The 20,117-nt window shown below is 44.9% G+C and overlaps 1 protein-coding gene across 4 annotated transcripts in view; it reads left to right on the plus strand.

The window, feature by feature from the left end:
* Positions 1-20,117, plus strand: part of PRKCB (protein kinase C beta) — a 310,378-nt gene that overhangs the window by 130,096 nt on the left and 160,165 nt on the right. For all 4 annotated transcript variants that reach the window (XM_067013684.1, XM_067013683.1, XM_067013686.1 and 1 more), the window contains one exon: positions 1,181-1,263. In XM_067013684.1, the coding sequence (XP_066869785.1) occupies positions 1,181-1,263 (83 nt within the window). The remainder of the gene's footprint in view (positions 1-1,180; positions 1,264-20,117) is intronic.

A 20,117-nucleotide genomic window follows, 5' to 3' on the forward strand; every position in this document is an offset into this window, starting at 1 on the left:
TTTGATATATTCTCTAAATGCAGCCATCGCTACAGTATCATCCAGAAGAGGACAGATGCTCTCCTGTCCTCTTCCAGTTTATTTGTTGAAAAAACATCTTGTAGCTTACCACATTCTTATATATTAAAATTTTTTTTCTCATTGCCTCTCTGTGGTGTCATTTAAAATGTGTCTGTGTCACTTGTAGTTGTGGTAAATTGGTAGTTGGATGAAGATTCTTGGAAGTGATTCAGGTGTGATTATTTTGGCAAGAATACTTCACAGGTGGTAGGATTCTTCATAGTACTCTCATCAGCAGGCAGGTAGTGTCTTTTTCTGATGTTGGCAGCATTGATGATTGTTGCCCAGGTCAATTATATCACTAGTGGTAGCCCTGAGGTTTCCTCTTCTGTTTTCATTTACTGAGAATGTCCTTTAGAAAGATTCTGAGCATGGTGCCCATCCTCCAGGAGTCCACAGTCTAGAGTTTATAAAAATAGATTTGAACAACAACAAAAAATAGCTTTATTTTGTAGGTATTCTCTAATTGTCCCTCCTCCTAATATAGTCCCCCAATAGTGGAGTGTTTAACGCATACAAATTCAAATATATGTATGTACACATTTGGTTTCAAACTGCTCAAGTAACAACGTAAACATGTAGCCTATTTCTTCCACTTAGTTGACGGCTTCTCCTGGGTGAGACGCAGGTGTGGGTCCGCCGTTCCTGCTCACTCTTTTTCTACATGCCCTTCACATTACGCGCATCTCTCTAAGTGTGATTCTAGTGATTAAATGTACACACTTCAGCGTTATGGACCTAAACACAAGCCAACAGCTTCCTGTGGTGCCCGATCTGAAAAACAACATTCTGTTCCAAAAGTAGTGGAAGATCATACAGCTTAAGCGATCTTCAGGGGTGTGTAAGTTTGAGCATATGTGATCTTTTGATCCCTAGTTAACTTTACAAGCGAAGTAATTTGCAAGTTGTAACATCGGTGTACCCAAGAGTTTGACTTCAATAAAAGGTGCAAAAAAAAAAAAAAAATACAAGGTGCAGAAGCTGAAGGCATTGTTTATTTTGGTATAAAGCCTTTACTTGTCGTGAAGTCCAGGTTTAACGATTTCTTCCTCTCTTCCCCTCCTTTCCTACTCTCCACTTTCCTTTTCCCCCACTCCTACCCTTATTTTCTCTTTTGTAGTCTGCTGTTTTGTCGTGCACAAGCGGTGCCATGAGTTTGTCACTTTCTCCTGCCCAGGTGCTGACAAGGGTCCAGCCTCCGATGTAAGTAATGGGCCCTGGTCACCTCTCTCTGTCCACAGTCAGTGCATCCTTTTGGGTAACTGTGAGTACACTGTGACGAAAAAGTCAGGATGTCATGGTCCTATAGCCTCTGAGACGATTTTCATTTTAATGGGAAAGAACAAAACAAAACAAAACAAAACAAAACATTTTGAGAGGGGTGTGTGACTTCAAGAAACCAGCTAGTTTCCCTACTGTGATTCTGCAAAATGTCTTCATGTTTATGGCTGAGGCATAAGAGTGGCGGGCAGGGGCTAAATTTTTATGGCTACTATAAAAAGGTAGTTAGGATGGTACCTTACAGTGTACTTTTTAGCTCTTTGGTAGCGAATTTTTTGTACTAGGGCCCAAGAATTAGGAAGGAGTGAGCTTATCCTGCTACTGTGTACCCCAAAGTATGATTACTGCTGGTGGGACAAGGGATGCTTCTGGGTAAACCTGGCAATTTTTCTTGTTTTTTTTTTTTTTTTTGCGGTACGTGTACGTGGGCCTCTCACTGTTGTGGCCTCTCCCGTTGCGGAGCACAGGCTCCGGGCGCGCAGGCTCAGCGGCCATGGCTCACGGGCCCAGCCGCTCCGCGGCATGTGGGATCTTCCCGGACCGGGCACGAACCCGCGTCCCCTGCATCGGCAGGCGGGCTCTCAACCACTACGCCACCAGGGAAGCCCAAAACCTGGCAATTTTTGTTTTGATCATTATGGATTTATTTTAATATGGATTGGAAAATGTGCCTGGTAATGGTTTTGCATTTATGGTGGGGATATAAAATTTCCTATCTAGGTAGAGGTCGTTAGGTTAAACAAAAGATAAATTGACTCAAGGAAAATATTAAGTGAATGACAGTGTGAGTGCTCTAAGGATATGGCAAAGTCTCGGTGCAAGTTTTCCAAAAGTTTGGGGTACCATGTGGATTGCCTACCCAACAGCCATTCCTAACTCCCACTCTTTTTCTGGCAGAGGCCACCTCTCATGCTAAAAGCTGAAGATGCCTGATACTTGCTTTCGCAAGTTCCCTCGTAGCTAGTGAGTGAGCACGTGACCCAATTCTGCTCAGTGGGAACTGCGGGGGGGAAGTCTGGGCAGGGCTTCTAGGAAGACTTTCCTTTCTGATAAGGGAAGACACTCCTTACTTTGTTCTGTTGGACATTTTTGTGGGAGGATATAATGCACGGAGTTGTGGCAACCCTTTGAGTCAATGAGGGAGACACGGCTGACATCCTGAGCATGGCAGGGTGGAAGAGTTGAAGGGACCTGGGTCATCGATGACATTGGTGAGCTGCTGAGCCAACACTGAGTTCTCTTATGCCCAGACTCTGTATGTGAGATAAGAAGCACCTCTTATTGGTAAAGTCTCACTGTTTGCGTTATTCTTTTCCATGCAGCTGAAACTGTCCTGGACCTTCCACCATGCACACTCTTCCATTGGCCCAGTCATGAACTGCGTTCAGCATACCCTCTGTGCAGCTGTCACCCCTGGTTCTCTTATTTTGTTCCTGCTTTGGTTCACTTTCCTGGAATTTTCCCCATTGGCTTTGTCTCCCACTGGTCCTGTCCTGGTCCCTTAGACTTGACAGCTGACCTGAGGTTGTTTGAAGTGGGTGGTGACAAGTACCGTCTGTTATTGCATATGTTCTTGCTGGCCTTCTATAAGTGGTCATCTGCCATTTTGCTGCAAGTCAGGGCCATACCACGCACACTCTAGAGCTAATACTGAAGTTGCTTTGCTTGGAGACTGTGGTGCTTGGGTTTAAAAACTCCAGGCAACAGAGAACAACCAAAGCCCTCACAGGCTTGTTTGCAGAGACAAAGATGGGACCGTTCTTCCTGTTCTCTCAGATCACACTCCCTGACCCTTTTAGTGCAATTCCATCTCTTGTCCCCAGGAAAGCAGGCAGGGAAGTTTGGGGGGACAGCATGGCTCCATTATGCAGCTCTGAATGTTCATGCAGACCAAGGCTTGGTACTCAAAGAGCAGCCAAGAGGATGGTGTTTCCCATATCCTGTCTTTATTCATTGACTTTTAATGTTGCCTAAGATAGAAAGAGCTCAAACTGTTTTATGTGAAAAGGGAAATTTTGGTCCCTGAAACTGAAAAGCTCCAAGGGTAGACTGGCTTCAGACACAGTGAATCAAGGGGCCGAAATGAGGTCTTCAGGAATCTCTTTCTCCATGTCTTGGCCCAGCCTTCCTCTGTCCTGGTTTCTGTTTCATGAAGATTTTTCTCCTAACGAGAACATGATTGCTGTGGTACCTTTAGTCGTAATGTCTTATCAGTGCTGCAGTTCCAGTGACAAGAGCTCAAGTCTCATTGGACCCTGGGTCATATGTGACCAGAGGATGGTTATGCTGATAGGCAGGTCTGATTATGTGCTTACTCCTGGAAAGGACGGCCGGTGTGCCTACCCCATGATTTGAGAGTGGGGGAGAGGTGGTCCCTCAGAGGAGAACTAGAGAAGCAGTATTGTGTACTGGTTAAAATCATAGGCTATGGGTGGAGCCTAGACATGTGTAACCTTGGGCAGAGTACTTAACTCCCTTGTGCTTTATATTCCTCAGCTGAAAGTGAATAAAACCCTACCTTATAACTTTGCTATGAGTATCCAGCGTATACATATAAGACAGTGTCTGGTACGTATGTGAAGATGATAATGGCAGTGCTAATGAATTACAGTGAATACATGCTGGGCAGACAGCAGAGACAGATGTTTACCAAATACACCTGAAGAATGAATGGGTCCTCTGCCTGCCACCTGGCAGTTGCCCTTCCTAGGAGTGTGTAGGCGCCGTAAGTTGTAAGAGACCCTGCTCTTTGTGAATGGAGCCATGCAGCCGTTCATTGCCTTGGGCATGGGGAGAGCAGGCAGTACTGCCTGCAGCCAGCATGCATAGGATTTGGCAGCCTACCTGAAATGATTCTATCTCTGGACACAGTTCCAAGAAGGCCGGTTGGCACTGAGGATGATGAATTGGTCCAGACTCCTGAACTGGCTTGACTTGGTTCATTGACCATTTTCTGTCCATGGTTGGAGACATGATTAAAGATCTGGCCACACCTCCTTGCCAACCTGGCCAGGCTCTCTGAGGCTCATGCAGGTATGGAGGAGTGCCTTCCTCCTTTGTGACCTTGGAGGAGCTGGCCTGCAGCAAGCTCATGGAGTAGAAAAGCAGTGTCCATCCGTGAAAAATGAATGTGCTAGATTTTGTCCTCTACGTTCTGCTATTCCAAGTCCAGTCTGAGTCAGGGAATATTCTGGATATTAGGAGATCTTTGTGTGGTTGGCATCCTTCTAGGTCTCCATCATGGCATATTAGGCTACCTGAGGGAATTTTATGAATCAGGCTTTGTCCCAGTGAACCCAGCTATTGACCCAACCATTCAGTGCCCATGGGAACAGGCAATACATATGGGCACCCGCCACTGGGGGACCTCAAAACACAGCGCAGAGTTCCTGGGTGGCACTTCTGGTCATCTATAGGCATCCTCCTGGTTCTTGGTCTCATCTGCTTGGAAACGCTCAATCCTGCTGTCTCTTGGGCCTCTCAGGGAGACCAAGTCTCTGGTATTGTCGTAAGCATTACATATGGACATTACAGTTACCCAGCACTTAGAATACTGACCACATACACAGTGTCCTGAGAGATCTTCTCAGAACAAGAAAGAGAGGACTTGTCTCTGAGGGCTGGGACTAGGATGAGTCAAGTGTGGTACTTGTCTTGGGCACAAAAATTAAGGGATTCTCGCTTGTGTCTGTGGATGTCTGGTGGCTGGATGATCTAGGCTGGCCCCATTCACATGACTGGCAGTGAGCCGGTTGGTGGCCTGGGTGCCTTGGCTCTCCTCCACATGGCCTCTCATCCTCCAGCTGGCCAGCTCTGCCTTGTTCACATGAGGTTTCAGGGTTCCAAGAGTCCCAGTGCATCAGTGCTTTTTCAGCCTGTGCATCATGTTTGATAATGTACCACTGGATCAAGTAGTCTCATGGTCAAGCCCAAATTCAAGTGGTAAAGAAATAGACTTCACTCTTCATTGAGGGGAAAGAATCTCTGGTCAAACTACTGCAGATCCTGTTGACCCAGGGGACCACTGTGGAACAGAATCCCTGGAGCCATCACTTCATAAAAGTGATGGACTTTTATGGACTTCATAAAAGACCTGTGGGTCTCACTGTAGTTCAGAGAGTCACAGATGGCCTCGGTAGGAGAACAGACCTCATTTATTGCCTGCCCCAGGTCCCTGGCTGACTTAGTGCCCTCCAACTAAAAATGGGACATTGGGCAATTTAAGGATCATGCCCAGAGACAATGGTGGTTAAGAGTGTGGATTCTGAAGTCAGTCATACCTGAGTTCAGGTCCTGACTCTGCCAGTTACTCATGAAGTGACCTTGGGTGTGTCATTTTCCTTCTCTGTGGCTCAGTTTCCTTATCCATATTAGTACCAACCACAAAGATTTGTTGCAATAAGTTTTAAGAAATCCTTAGGGCTTCCCTGGTGGCTCAGTGGTTGAGAGTCTGCCTGCCGATGCAAGGGACACAGGTTCGTGCCCCGGTCTGGGAAGATCCCACATGCCGCGGAGCGGCTGGGCCCGTGAGCCGTGGCCGCTGAGCCTGCGTGTCTGGAGCCTGTGCTCCACAATGGGAGAGGCCACAACAGTGAGAGGCCCGCGTACCGCAAAAAAACAAAAAAAACCAAAAAAAACCCAAAACTTAAAATGAAAAAGAGTTAACTACAACCACAACAAAAGGATTTACAGCAAATGGATTAAAGTCATTGCATGAAAGTATTAAGCACAAGTGTCCTCGTAAGGCCCTGGTGCAGGTAGCTGAGGGCATTTCCATTGCTCTACTTACCTCCCTGATCAGGGATATACTGATAATTCTGTCCATAGTCCACCCAGATCATTCCCTTAGGATGTAATGACTGTTTCTATTTCCACTACTTTACACAAAACCTCAAATTTACACAAAACCTCAAATGCTGAGAAAAGAACCGAGACTTTGGAGCCAGGAAACCTCGGTGTCAAAATCCAGTGCTGATGTTCACGGCTCCATTGATCTTGGTAAAATAATTTCAGTTCTGTGACCCTTAGTTTATATCTTTAAAATGGGGAAAATAGTACGTATGTCATAGTTTTTTTTTTTTTTGGTGAGCATTCAGTGAGAGTCTGCCTGAACCACGTCCAGAATAGTGTCTGGCACAAAGACGGCACCCAGTAAATGGTTTCTAAATTATTATTAATCCCTGGAGGAGTCTCTCATACTCAAGAAGGGATTCAGGACCTGCCAAGGAATAATAGGTAATAATAAGAGCTAACTTTGTTGAGCAGAGGCTCTGTGCCAGGCAGTACAAAAGTACAAAAGGACTCTTTAGCTGGTTTGTCTGAAGATAATGTCTTCAACATTTTATGGTTGTAGAAATAATAATTTCTTATAATTCATATCAGGGTACTGAATAAAACTCACTGTTACGCCCTGTGCCCTCCTGATTCCATCACTAAATCAGTCAGTGAAAGATACGGGCAGTAATGTTGAGTGTATCCTTTTGTGTTTCTTAATCAAGTCTTATTTTATGAAGAAATATATTAAAAATGATAAATCATGTGTTAGATGCTGAAGATTTAATAAAGGGGAAATAAAAGAAAAATTTAAAAGAATGTTTTATTTATACATTAAAAAGAATATGCATATAAATGCTAATGGGCTTGAAAATCTGGTTGCAATGGATGATTTTCTAGGAAATTTTAAATTGGCAATTTTGTCTCAAGAAGAAATTGAAAACCATAACAGGAGAATAATCAAGAGAGAAATGAGAACATTGCCCAAGAAGCTTTTCTTCTCCCAGAGCTCCAGAATAATAGGTTTCATGGGTAAATTATTTTAAACTTTAGAAGAATGAAGGATTTCTCTTTGTTTTATTTTATCTTATTTTGATTTTCATAACAATGAGCCTTAAAATATCTTTATGTTTCTTTTTTTTGACATGCTTTACTTTTTTAATTGAAGTATATTTGATGTACAATATTATGTAAGTTACAGGTATACAATATAGTGCTTCACAATTTTAAAGGTTATGCTCCATTTATAGTTATTATAAAATATTGACTATATTCCCCATGTTGTACAATATATCCTTGTGGCTTATTTTATACCTAATCTGTTCATTTTAAACTGTATCAAATTACAGAGAAAAAGTAAACCTTCACAATATTAGAAAATTGAAAATGAGATAAATCCAACTCAAATCAGTACTAGGAAAAGAGATCAGCTCATGGGAAGGACATTGAGAAGGAGTAAGAGCTTCAGGGACAAAGGCCTCAGACACTGGAACTGAGGATCCAATACTTGCAAGATGCTTTCTCATCATCAGCTGTATCAGTTAGCTTTGCTGTGTAACAAACCATTCCAAAGTTCAGTGGCTTCAAACAATAATCATTTATTGTTTCTCATGCTTCTGTGGGCTGCTTTGGTCATTCTTCTGATCTGGATCTATTCAGCTGATCACTGCTGAGCTCTCTCATGCGTTTGGTCAGCTAGTGACTTGGCTGGTGCAGGATCACCTTGGATAGCCTCAGGAACATGACTGACACTTGGCAGCCTGTTGGCTGGTACACTTCATTCCTCCTCCACGTGGTCTCTTTTCCTCCCAGTAGGCAAGTTTAGGCTCTTTCGCACACTGGTCTCAGGGTTCCAAACACAGCAAGAGAGGGAAATCCCCAAAGCACAGGTGTTTTTCAAGCTTTTGTTTGTGTCACAGTGGTTATGGCCAAGACCAGACTCAGAGGTGGAGAAATAGACTTCACCTCTGGATGGAAGGGCCTGCAAAGTCGCACTGCAGAGATGCGTACAGGAAGGGGAGATTTGTGGCCCTTTTGTAGTCTACCACAGTGGCCCTCACCTGCTGTGCCAGCTGTCTCGTTTGTCCTTCCAGATCCTCTTTGCTTTCTCCCTGAGAGACTGATCTGTAAGGGCTGCATCCGTTGGGGTTCCCTTACCCTCTGACTCAAGGGGAGGGACTCATAGGAGATTGGAGGGTGAGCCCAGGGTATTTATCATGAGGTCTTCTTGGCTTTACTCTTTGAAGGTCGCTGCTCCTCTAAAGGCAGTCACCTCTACACAATTCTCTCCTTTTGGGTTCCAGGAGCTACTCTCTTCCCTTGTCCCTTTGCTCTTTATTGCCCCCAGTTACTGCACTCTCCCTCATGGTTTCTCAACACATGTTTCTCAACATGGTTGCCCACACCTTTCTAAATAGTCCTTTCATGAAACCTGCCTTAAACTCTCTTAATTTCAATATGCCATTTGTTTCCTGCTGGGACCCTGACTGATTTGTCCTTGCTTCATTTGTGCCTACTGTAGACAGGACATGTCTGTAAATATGTCTGTCAGCCTGGTTGTAGTTGACCCCAGGGAAGGATGGAAACCCTAGAGGAAGAAGTGGCCTTCTTTCTTCCTGCATTCATAATCAGTCTCAGGAAAGGGTTCTGATTGGTTGGTCCTCAGTTGTTAAGGGAATGAACTCTTTACAGTTTATCAGGCCTGGATCACGTAGCATCCCTATGGCTCAGAGAGCAATGTATGTTATAAGAAGAGGGGATGGGAAACTTTGAGGAGCTGACAAAATCAATAGCTGCCACAGTTTATTATTATAACCTACCTTGACCATGGTAACCAGCATAACCCAATAAAGTTGGCATAAAAAACTAAACTAGGGGGCTTCCCTGGTGGCGCAGTGGTTGAGAGTCTGCCTGCCGATGCAGAGGACATGGGTTCATGCCCCGGTCCGGGAAGATCCCACATGCCGTGGAGCGGCTGGGCCCGTGAGCCATGGCCACTGAGCCTGTGCGTCCGGAGCCTGTGCTCCGCAATGGGAGAGGCCACAACAGTGAGAGGCCCGTGTACCACAAAAAAGAAAAACAACAAAAAAACTAAACTAGGGACCTCCCTGGTGGTCCAATGGTTAAGACTCTGTGCTGCCAATGCAGGGGGCCCAGGTTCCATTCTTGGTCGGGGAACTAGATCCCACATGCTGCAAATAAGAGTTCTCATGCTGTAACTAAACATGCTGCAGCTAAGGTCCTGCGTGCCACAACTAAGACCCAGCACAGCCAAATCAATTAATTAATTAATTAAAACAAAACTAAACTATGGTAAACTTAGAGTCTAAATTTAAAGATCCTAAATAAAATATTTAATACTATTTAATTCTTGCCATAGACATATTGGTTCAAATAGACTCTTTTTAGTGTGAAAGAAGCAATCTAGAGATTAAAAATAACAAAGAAGATTTTGGTCAATATAACAAAATATAAAGACAGATAAAAATTAGCCAGCAAGGAACTGTGAAATCTACAAGTATACATTTCAGTTTATTTCAGTTTCCTAACCCAATGTAAATGGATTGAAATTCTCTACCAAAAGGAACAGACTTATCAGACTGGATAAATGTATAATTCTAGGCATTGTAGAAGAGAAACTTATTAGGTTAAAAATAAAAGAGGCAAAGATATACCCCCAAAACACACATGCATATAAAACAGGGCCTTAATAATAATATCAAAAGAAATAGGACTCAAAGTAAAAAGCATAAACAGGAGGAAGAGGGGAAAAGATTAGACTAATTTACACACTCACCAGTGTATGTAAATTAGTCTAATCTTTCTCCAGAGAATATTACCAATATGTACCAAAAGTGTTAATGACCTTTCTGGCTTAAGAATTTTTACTAAGGAATTATTTAAGACTATGTGTATATATTTAGCTAAATTGATATTCATTGTTTCAGTATTTAATACTAATGAAAAATTGGAAACAACCTGAATGACTACCAGTTAGGGTTTTTGTAAGTAAAACATATCCACGTGATGGGATGCTATACAGTGATTAAAATGTCACAATGTCTGGGGTAACGGAAACGTCCTATGTCTTGATTGGGATGGTGCCTAGACAGGTGCACACATTTTTCAAAACTCATGAAACTGTATGCTTAAAATCTGTACATTACTGTATGTCAATTATACTTCAGTAAAAAGTCACAGTGATTAAAATGTTATTGACATGGGACGATATAGTCATTATGAATGAAGAAAGCAGACAACAAAGGACATAATGGTATGATATATCAACACATATACAAAAAATACACACATGTAGAAAAACACAAACACATTCCTAAACACATTTTGGTGGCCACTTGTCAGTCCTGCTCAGTGTTTTATTCCAGATTGCTGCCTGCAGAACTCTGAAGATCACTTTGAGAATTTCTGTAACTGGTTTCTACAATACAGTCTTTTTGGTGCCACTTCACCTCCAGCATGGACTCAGCATTCCCGCTTAATTTGGTTAAAATCAAACCTGAGCCAAGGCTTGGGTATAACTGTAAGCAATTATAGTTGCTTCTAGATGTGGTTACTCTTTTTTGGGGGGGCCACAAAGCATGCGGGATCTTAGTTCCCCAACCAGAGATAGAACCCGCACCCCCTGCAGTGCAAGTGCGGAGTCTGAACCACTGGGCCGCCAGGGAAGTCCCTAGATGTGGTTACTCTTAATATATTCCATCATCTGGGAACCAGCTGAGTCCTCCAAATGGGAATCTTCAGGTGTTCTTGGTAAGATTCTGGCCCCTGTTGGCAGTTCACCTTTGGCCCCAGAGGAGAGAAGTCCTAGCTCTGCCAATCCAGGCCCCACCCATTTCCTGCCTGAGCGCTGGTGGCAGTAGGGCATCCCTATCATCAGAGAAAGGGCCTACCTCCTCTTACATTGTCTGGTCTCCTTGGCTCAGAGAAAGCAACATAACAGTCAACTGCACTCTTCTCAAAGCCTGGGTGGTTTAAGTCTTTCATAACCCCAAGCGGGGACACCCCACGGTTCAGTTCTGATGATACTCCAAGACTGTCTGGCTCCTTCCAGGAGGTGAAGCAACAGTTAAGGTTGACTATCCCTCTTGGCATCATCGTAAGATCTCATCATCACCTGAGGGCAAAACTCATCTATAACTCTCAAGGATAAATAATATTAGGGGCAAATCAGCCTAAACAGTACACACGCACACACACACACACACACACACACACACACACACACACACACAGAGAGAGAGTCTCTCTCATTTATCTGTTACCTATCTAAATCTGGCAGTGCACCAGGACTATTATTTACTACTAAACACTGCAGTCTATAACTTCTACATTCACAACGAAAGTGCTCAATTACCAGGTGTATGTTCCAGAGGGCAAAAGGATGCCTTAAAAGGGGGCTGGAAGCACTCTGAGGGTTGGCCTGGATAGCTCAAAGGCTAGGCTGTCATTAAACTTTTAAAGAGCTACTGTATAGATTTTTGGTATAGCTTCAAAGGACAGAATCAGGACTGAGGACCATCTGTGCAGGCTAAGGAAGAACAGCCCAAACTGACTGCCTGGTTCCTGTATATGGATATTAGCTCCCCTCCCAGTAGAGCAAAGACCAGTTGTCACGGATGCTATAGAGGTGATATCTGTGGTAGGTGTGGGTTTCCTCCCACGTTGGTTATTCTTTTACTAATTAGTGTTGTTTGGTTGCATGCAACAGAAACCACCTTGAGTTAGCTTGTTATAAAGAAATTTATTGAAAAGGGTATAATGTACTTTAGAGAATTGGAAGAAACCTTCCCAAACAACCAGACCAGTTGTATTTGATTTTGGTTCTTGTGTTGTTTTGGCTCTAAATTCAAATTCCGGAAGGAGAGACATTATGTGGTGAAGCTTAAGTTACCTAACCAGCCCTTGGTTGGGACTTAAAAGTGTTCCCTCTTTAGGGAACTAAATACAGTGGGGGTGGGATGGCTTTTTGATGGAGAATTGAGGCACTGCTAAGCCCAAAAGGAGGCAGAGATATTTGCAGATCAAAACAAAACATGTCCACTACCATTTCTAAATGCTACTTTGCAGAATACAGACAGGTTGAATGCTTAAGGATTATTTGGATAGCCTGTTAAGAACAGACCTCACCTGAAGAGCTACAGACAAGGGTCTGGGGGTCTGTATTTTGAAGTCCTTCGGGTAATTCTGCGGGGGAGGAAAGTTTGGAAACCAACAAAAGGTCCTATAGTAGGGTGGTTCTGAAAACAGAATGGTGGGGTTTGAATTCCAAGTTTGCCACTAACTAGCTGAATACTCTTGGGCGAGGTACCCAACCTCTCTGCCTCAGTTTCCTCTTCTGTAAGAAGAGGATAAAATAGCACCCTCCTAACAGGGTTCAGGTGAGGATTAAATGAGTTAATCCATGTTAAGGGCTTCTTGCTGTGCCTGGCACATAGTAAGTGCTAATTAATATTGTCACCACCAATGGTCCTTCCGAATCTTAGAGGGTGAGTTTCAAAAGTCTAGCCTTCTTTTTGGCATGGCATGCTTCCATCTTGCTTGCCACAAAATGGAAATACAAAGGCACTTCCCATGGGCTGGTCGGGGCAAAAGTCTAATAAAAATGATGGTCATGTGGTAAAATGCAGTTCTTTGACTGTGAGATGAACTCCACTGGATTCTTCTGCCCCCATTTGCCATGCGCCACTGATGGCATCCACAGTGCAGAATGAACATGCAAAGGTCAGAACGAATTGCTTCTCAACAGCCCTTTGTCCCTCACTGTCACAAAGACACAGAGCTTCATGCTGTGGAGGAAGAAGCAAATCCACGGTGTGCAGCATCTGGGAATGGAAACTGTTTCTCCCGTGCACAAAGCGGACAGGTGGTGGGACTAAATGAGGCGGGGATGTCCTGTCTTATGAGTTATTTTGGCTTCTCCTGGTTGTGGGGTGGAACCAGCCTCAGAGCCTGATAAAGGGAATTTCCCAGAAGACCTCAGCCTGTGGAGGCTGCAGACTTGGGGGCAATAGAGAAATCAAAGGCAGATGACCCTGGAGAGAGGCAGCCTGGAGGGATGTGAAAGGAGCTGGTCCTGGAGTCAGAAGGCCCATCCTCCCCCAACTTCAGTGGTCTGGGAGTCTAGGATGTCCAAGTATTTTACTTAAATAATAATATCTGAGAACCAGCATTCATAGATATGATTCTGTTTTAAGCACTTTACATGTCATAGCTCTTTATTCTTCATTACACTCTATGAGGTGATTACCGTTGTTATCAATCTCATTTGACAGATAAGGAAACTGAGGCTCTCGGAGACTGAGGGACCTGCCCAGGTTTCCATGACCAGTGAGTGGTTGATCCAGGATTCACAGCCAGGCACTCTGGCCCGGGTCTGTGCGCTTATCCGGCACCCCAGACTGCTTTGTTTCTTCAACCCTGTTCACCTGGAAAATCTAACTGAAGCAGACAACCCTTTGCTCTGAGAACTGCCTTCCCAGATCTGTGCTCCCAGAGGCTGTCTGAACCCATGGCCTCGGTTCCGCTGGGTCCAGATACATGTGGACATCTGCCCCAAACTGGACCAATCAGACTCCCTCTTCTAAGAGTTTAGAATTTGGGTTCAAAGGTGCTGCCTTTAGTCTGGGCTGGTCATATAGTTTTTTTGTTTGTTTTTTTTGTGGTACACGGGCCTCTCACTGTTGTGGCCTCTCCCGTTGCGAACACAGGCTCTGGACGCGCAGGCTCAGCGGCCATGGCTCACGGGCCCAGCCGCTCCGCGGCATGTGGGATCCTCCCGGACCGGGGCACGAACCCGCGTCCCCTGCATCGGCAGGCGGATTCTCAACCACTGCGCCACCAGGGAAGCCCTGGTCATATAGTTTTTGAAAACTGTTTATTATACATGAAAAGTGTCCATCTTGATGAATTCTCACACAGCAAACATTTCTCTGTAACCGGAACCCCAGAAGCCCTTCCGTGCTCCCTTGTAATCCTTACACCTCCAAACCCTTTCATCAAGGTAACAACTACCCAGGCCAATAACCATTGGCTTGCTTGCTTTATTTTATTGAACTATTTTATTGTATTGTGGAAAGAACACTTAACATGAGATCTACCCTCTTAATACACTTTTAAGTGTATGATACAGTATTGTTGATTGTAGATGCAGTGTTGTACAGATCTCTAGAGCTCACTCATCCTTTTTTTTTTTTTTTTTTTTTTTTAATGTTTCTTTTGGCTATGCTGCACGGCATGTAGGATCTTAGTTCCCGACCAGGGATTGAACCTGCGCGCCCTGCAGTGTAAGTGCGGAGTCTTAAGCACTGGACCACCAGGGAAGTCCCTAGAGCTTACTCATCTTGAAACTGAACTTTATGCCCATTGATTAGTAACTCTGGAGCCATTCCCCCCCTCACCCCAGCTTTTAGCACCCATCATTCCACTCTTTGATTCTATGATATGACTATTTTAGATACTTCATATGATTGGAATTATGCAGTATTTGTCTTTCAGTGTCTGGATTATTTCATCCCATGTTGCAGAATTTCTTTCTTTATTAAGCCTGAATAATAGTCTATTGTATGTATATACCACGTTTTCTTTATCCGTTCCTCTGTTGGTGGACATTTAGGTTGTTTCCTCACCATTGTGAATAATGCTGCAGTGAACATAGGAGTGCTAAAGTCTCTCAAAGATCCTAATTTCAATTATTTTGGATAAATACCCAGAAGCGGAATTTCTGGATCATATAGTAGTTCTATTTTTTACTTTTTGAGGAACCTCCAAATGGTCTAAGGACTTGGGTAGACATTCATCCAAAGACGTACAAGTGGGCAACATGTGTATGAAAAACTGCTCAGTAATCATCAGAAAATGCAAATCAAACCCACAGTGAGACCTCACACCTGGCAGGCTGGCTATTATCAAAACAAACTCCAGTGACAACAAATGTTGGTGAAGATGTAGAGAAGCCCTTGCTCACCCTTGGCGGGAATGCAAAATACTGCAGCCACTATAGAAAAGAGAGTGCCTGCTTTGAACGCTATGCAAATGGAATTGTACAGGAGACCCTCCCTAGTGTCTGGCTGCTTTCCTCAATGTTTCGTTTGTGGCCACCTGACTTTGAAAGGATGCACGGTATTCCATTTATCGGGAGGTCTGACTTCACAGCCAGCCAGGACCAGGCAGTAAATGAATGCTAACAGGGAGCGTCCGTCTGGGGTGTGTGCACGCTGTCCGAAAGGGGCAGCCATTACTCAGCTTTCTATTTTAAAAAATCTCCTGTTCTTTAAAGGACCAAGATCCAGATTTTCCAATTTTTCAGGAGATGCCTGAATCCCCCAAATGTGGATGCCGACAAATAATTCGAGAATTACATGTGTGGTATATTTTAAAAATATTTTTGCACTGGATTCATTCTGTGTACCACCAGTTTATAACCCCCTGTAGGTGGGAACTGTCAGTGGAAGGTAGTGTCTCCGTCCCATGCTCCCACTCCCCCCTGGCCAATGAAGGGAGAGGGAAAATATAGATTTAATCAAATCAGCCTTCTTTGGGGAGTATGGAGGGAGCAACAGTCCAAGGCAGGGAGCTTCAAAAGTATACAGAGGGCCCTTTTCCCTGGCCATGTGGTTGAGCTGTAAATTGACAGGGGCAGAGCCTTGATTAGGAAGCAGCTGCTGCAGCGCCCCCTGCTGTCCTTGCACTCTCTGTGTCTAGTGGGACCTGCAGGGGGTCCGGTAGTCACTTGCTTCAGCTGCAATCTTCAAGGGGGTCATTCATTATTCCACATGTTTTTCAAGTGCCTGCTGCTGCCAGGGACAGCAAGGTGAGGATTCAACTCGACTTTCTATGTTTGCTCAGTTGCCCCCCACCCCCCATCAGACCTTGCTATTCTTCGTTCTTTTAAATAAGGAGAAGCCGGCCAGGCTGCCCTTCTCTCAATTCAAGTCTCACCTTTGCTATATATTGAAAAACATTGCAAGAAGTTTTGTCATTTGCTTGGCACCTTTCCCTGATTTCTGGACTGAAATAGATTCTCCTATTGTTAAACAATTCCTTCTGGCACTTTCAGTGGTAGTTTGGAGGTGAGGGCAGAGTGACCAGGCTGAGGTGCCTGGTCTTGCTTGTTGATTAAAAGTATGGACTCTGGAGCTGGCTTGCCTGGGTTCAAATCTTGGCTCTGCTACTTACTGGCTGCATGACTTTGGATAAGTCACTTAACCTCTCTGTGCCCCAGTTTCTTCATTTTCAAGATGAGGATGATACTCTACCTACTTTCTAGGGATGTTGCATGAAATAAGCTAGTTTATGCACAGAGCTTAAAACAGTGTCTTGAATGTTATGTGTTTGCTTGACTCAGAATCTTGGACCTGTTATTGCCTTCAAACTCAGCCTTTAGGTTCTGGCTCTCTCCTTAATTCTGCATCTCAGCCCTTCCTCGATCAACTCTCTGTCTTTGAGCCTCTTTACCCCTTAACTGTGAATCTCCAAAATTCTACTGAGCACGGATCAATTCCTGGGGCTTCTCCTGTGTTCCCAGACTTTCCCCACCCTAATATTCTCTCCATTGCCAACTCCTGTTGTACCTCCGAAATAATTATAGCTAACATTTACAGGTGTACCTTGGCGATATTGTGGGTTAGGTTCCAGACCACTGCAATAATGCAAATATCACACGGATTTTTTTTAAGAGGTATTGTTTATTTATTTATTATTTATTTATTTATTTATTCATTTTTGGCTGTGTTGGGTCTTAGTTGTGGCACGCAGGATCTTCGTTGAGGCATGTGAGCTCTTTGTTGTGGCATGCGGGCTTCTCTCTAGTTGTGGAGTGTGGGTTTTCTCTTCTCTAGCTGTGGTGCGCAGGCTCCAGGGCACGTGGGCCCTGTAGTTTGCGGCACACAGCCTCTCTCGTTGAGGCGCTCGAGCTCAGTAGTTGTGGCTCATGGGCTTAGTTGCCTCGCGGCACGTGGGATCTTAGTTCCCTGACCAGGGATCGAACCTGCAGCCCCTGCCCTGGAAGGCGGATTCTTTACCACTGGACCACCAGGGAAGTCCCCACATGGATTTTCTGATTTCCCACTGAATATAGAAATTACGTTCACACTATACTGTATTCTATTAAGTATGCAGTAGCATTGTGTCTAAAAAACAATGTACATATCTTAATTTTACAATATGTTATTGCTAAGAAATGCTACCTATCATGTGAGCCTTCAGTGAGTCATCATGTTTTTGCTGGTGGAGGGTTTGAAATATCTCAAGAATTGCCGAAATGGGACATAAAGACAGGAAGTGAGCAAATGCTGTTGGAAAAATGACACCGATAGACTTGGTTGACACAGAGTTGCCACAAACCTTCGATTTGTAAGAAATTCACTACTTTTTCGGTGTAATAAAGTGAAGGGCAATAAAACGGTGTGTGCCTGCACTAGCACCTGTTGTATGTCAGGTTCTGTTCTAAGTGATTTACATACACTAACTCATTGAGTCCTCGCCTCAATCTTACTGTATTGTAAGATTTAACATGTTTTCTTTATTTTTTTGTTTGTTTTTCGTGTATTATTTGTGTGACAAGTATTATAAACCTATTACAGTACAGTACTCAACAGCCGATTGTGTTAGCTGGGTACCTAGGCTAACTTCATTGGACTCAGGAACAAATTGCACTTAACGAACGCGCTCTCGGAATGGAACTCGTTCATATGTTGGGGACTTAACTGTACCATAATAATAATAGTAATAGTAATAATTATCATCCCCATTGGAATCTAGAAATCCCTGAAGGTGGGGATAGTGTCTGCTGTTGGATCACTCCCCACCTAGGACAGTGCATGGCAAGTGACTGCTGAGCAGAGCGGTGTCCCAGTGATGTTCTTGCTGACGGGGTGACAGGTCGGCATGCACAGGACTCGTCTTCCTCAGTTAGGTTCCTTGTCTCTACGGACCTAATGGTTTAGGAGCCTTGTTTCTAGTGCCCAGAGTTAGGACCATTAGGATCAGAACCTATGTGGTTTTGTGGTGTCCCAGGTGCCGATGGTGGCCTGACACGCATTCGCTTCAGCAGTATTCTGAGTGTCCTTCCACAGAAGGGCTCTTTCTGCTCTTCTGAGACGCAGGCTTGGGAGTGCCGAGGGCTTCTGTGACAGAGGGAGCAGTCCGGAAGCTGAGCACGGCGCTCTGAGCCCAGGAATCCAGCCGACAGCGTCTTTGCGAGATGATGAATAGCCCCGTGTCCTGGTCCTGCATTTGGGCGACCTGCGCTCACCGGGGGTGGGGTGGGGGGTGGGGGTGGGGAAGGTGCCCCTCCTTCTGTTGGCTGATGGCGCTGTGCGGGGAGGAGGGGCAGCGAGGGGAGAGGATGGCTATGTGTGTTTATTGGCTGACGGAGGGCTTCTTTATAAAGCAACGGTGTGATCCGTGGCAGTGCGTCTGTTCCTGAGAGGCTGCCGTACGCTCCGAGCAGTGACTTCACAGGAAGAGGCGGGGCAGAGCTGTGTGAACAGCCTGGATGGCGGAGGGTGTCAGAGCTTGAAAGGCCCCTGGGGAATACCCAGCGTAACCCCCTTGTTTTCTGAAGGGGGAACTGAGACCAGAGCATGGAAGGGACTTGACCAAGATCATAGATGTAGTTTTTATTTTAAGCTAACCTCGATCAAGTGCGTCCTACCTGCCAGTCCCTGTGCTAAGCACGATATGATCATGATTTCATGAACCCTCACACATCTAGAAAGCAGACGCATGCATTTATTTATTTATTGTTATTCCACACGCACAGTGTTTGCTAAGTGCCAGGCACCGTGCTGAGCTCTTTACAAATATTAACTCATTAAAATCTCATAATCCTGTGAGATTTTGTGTCAGGCAGCTGATAAAGTTTTAAGGAATCCACTCCCCATAGCAATCCTAGGAAATAACTATCATTATTGTCCCTGATTAACGGATGAGGAAACTGAAGTGTGTAGGCTATGGCCAAGGGACACAGCTAGTAAATGGTGGAGCTGGCTTTAATCCAGGCAACCTGACACGGAGCCTCACCTCTTGTCTTATTTTATTTTTTAGTTTTTTGGCTGTGCCTCACAGCGTGCGGGATCTCAGTTCCCTGACCAGGGATCGAACCCATGCTCCCTGCAGTGGAAGTGTGGAGTCTTAACCACTGGACCCCCAGTGACATCCCTGGAGCCTCACCTTTTAAATACCCCACTAAGCCTCGTCTTCATGGTGAACTGAACCCTATACCAGGCTGAGGGTCACCCGACCAGGTCTAGGCCTCACCTGCTGGAAGGAACGTGGCTTCTCATCCCCTGCCAACAGACACCAAACTGGAGCTGAATCTGCATGTCCAATGCCTGATGCCTTGAAGCCACTTAGAGTTGGGGCTAGCTTGTCCACACACACAGCCTTCCAGAAGGAAGACAGCTCCTGTTTGCTGGGAGAATGAGGAGCCCCACTTTTACCTGAGGCTGGGTCTACACTTCTCCCTGAGGCTCCATGAACAGCTGCTGTTTCCTATGTTCTCCCTCTGTTATACTAGTCGGTGGGTTATACTAGTTGGAGTTGGGATCTGCCAGGAGTGACAAACTCAGATGCCTGCAGGGACCCGCCAGTTGCCAGTGGGCTGGGTGGGGACCTAGCCCACCCAAAGGGTGTGGCTAGGACTCGGCTCCAGCCCGGGGCTGCCCTCAGGAGAGCTGGCCCAGTGTTGGCTAGCTCCAACGTTCTGTGTAAATCTGAGGGATACAATACCCCCATAAAATTGTGGCTCCATGGCTGTGAGTCCCACCCCGAGGCCTGGAAATACCTGTCTGCAAGAGATTTGCATGTATGCCCTGGAGGATAGCATAACCAGGTTAAAAACCGGTGACCTAGCTAATGAATTGAAATCGCTCTCGTCTAAATAACATATAAATCCTGGAAAGGAGAAGACTAGCTTAACATTAGTGACGACCAAGAAGAGTTTAGGGGGAAGAAAACACAACACTTTTCAGGAAGCACATAAA

Source organism: Kogia breviceps, chromosome 14 (genome assembly GCF_026419965.1).
Source record: "Kogia breviceps isolate mKogBre1 chromosome 14, mKogBre1 haplotype 1, whole genome shotgun sequence".
In the NCBI taxonomy this organism is placed as follows: domain Eukaryota; kingdom Metazoa; phylum Chordata; class Mammalia; order Artiodactyla; family Physeteridae; genus Kogia; species Kogia breviceps.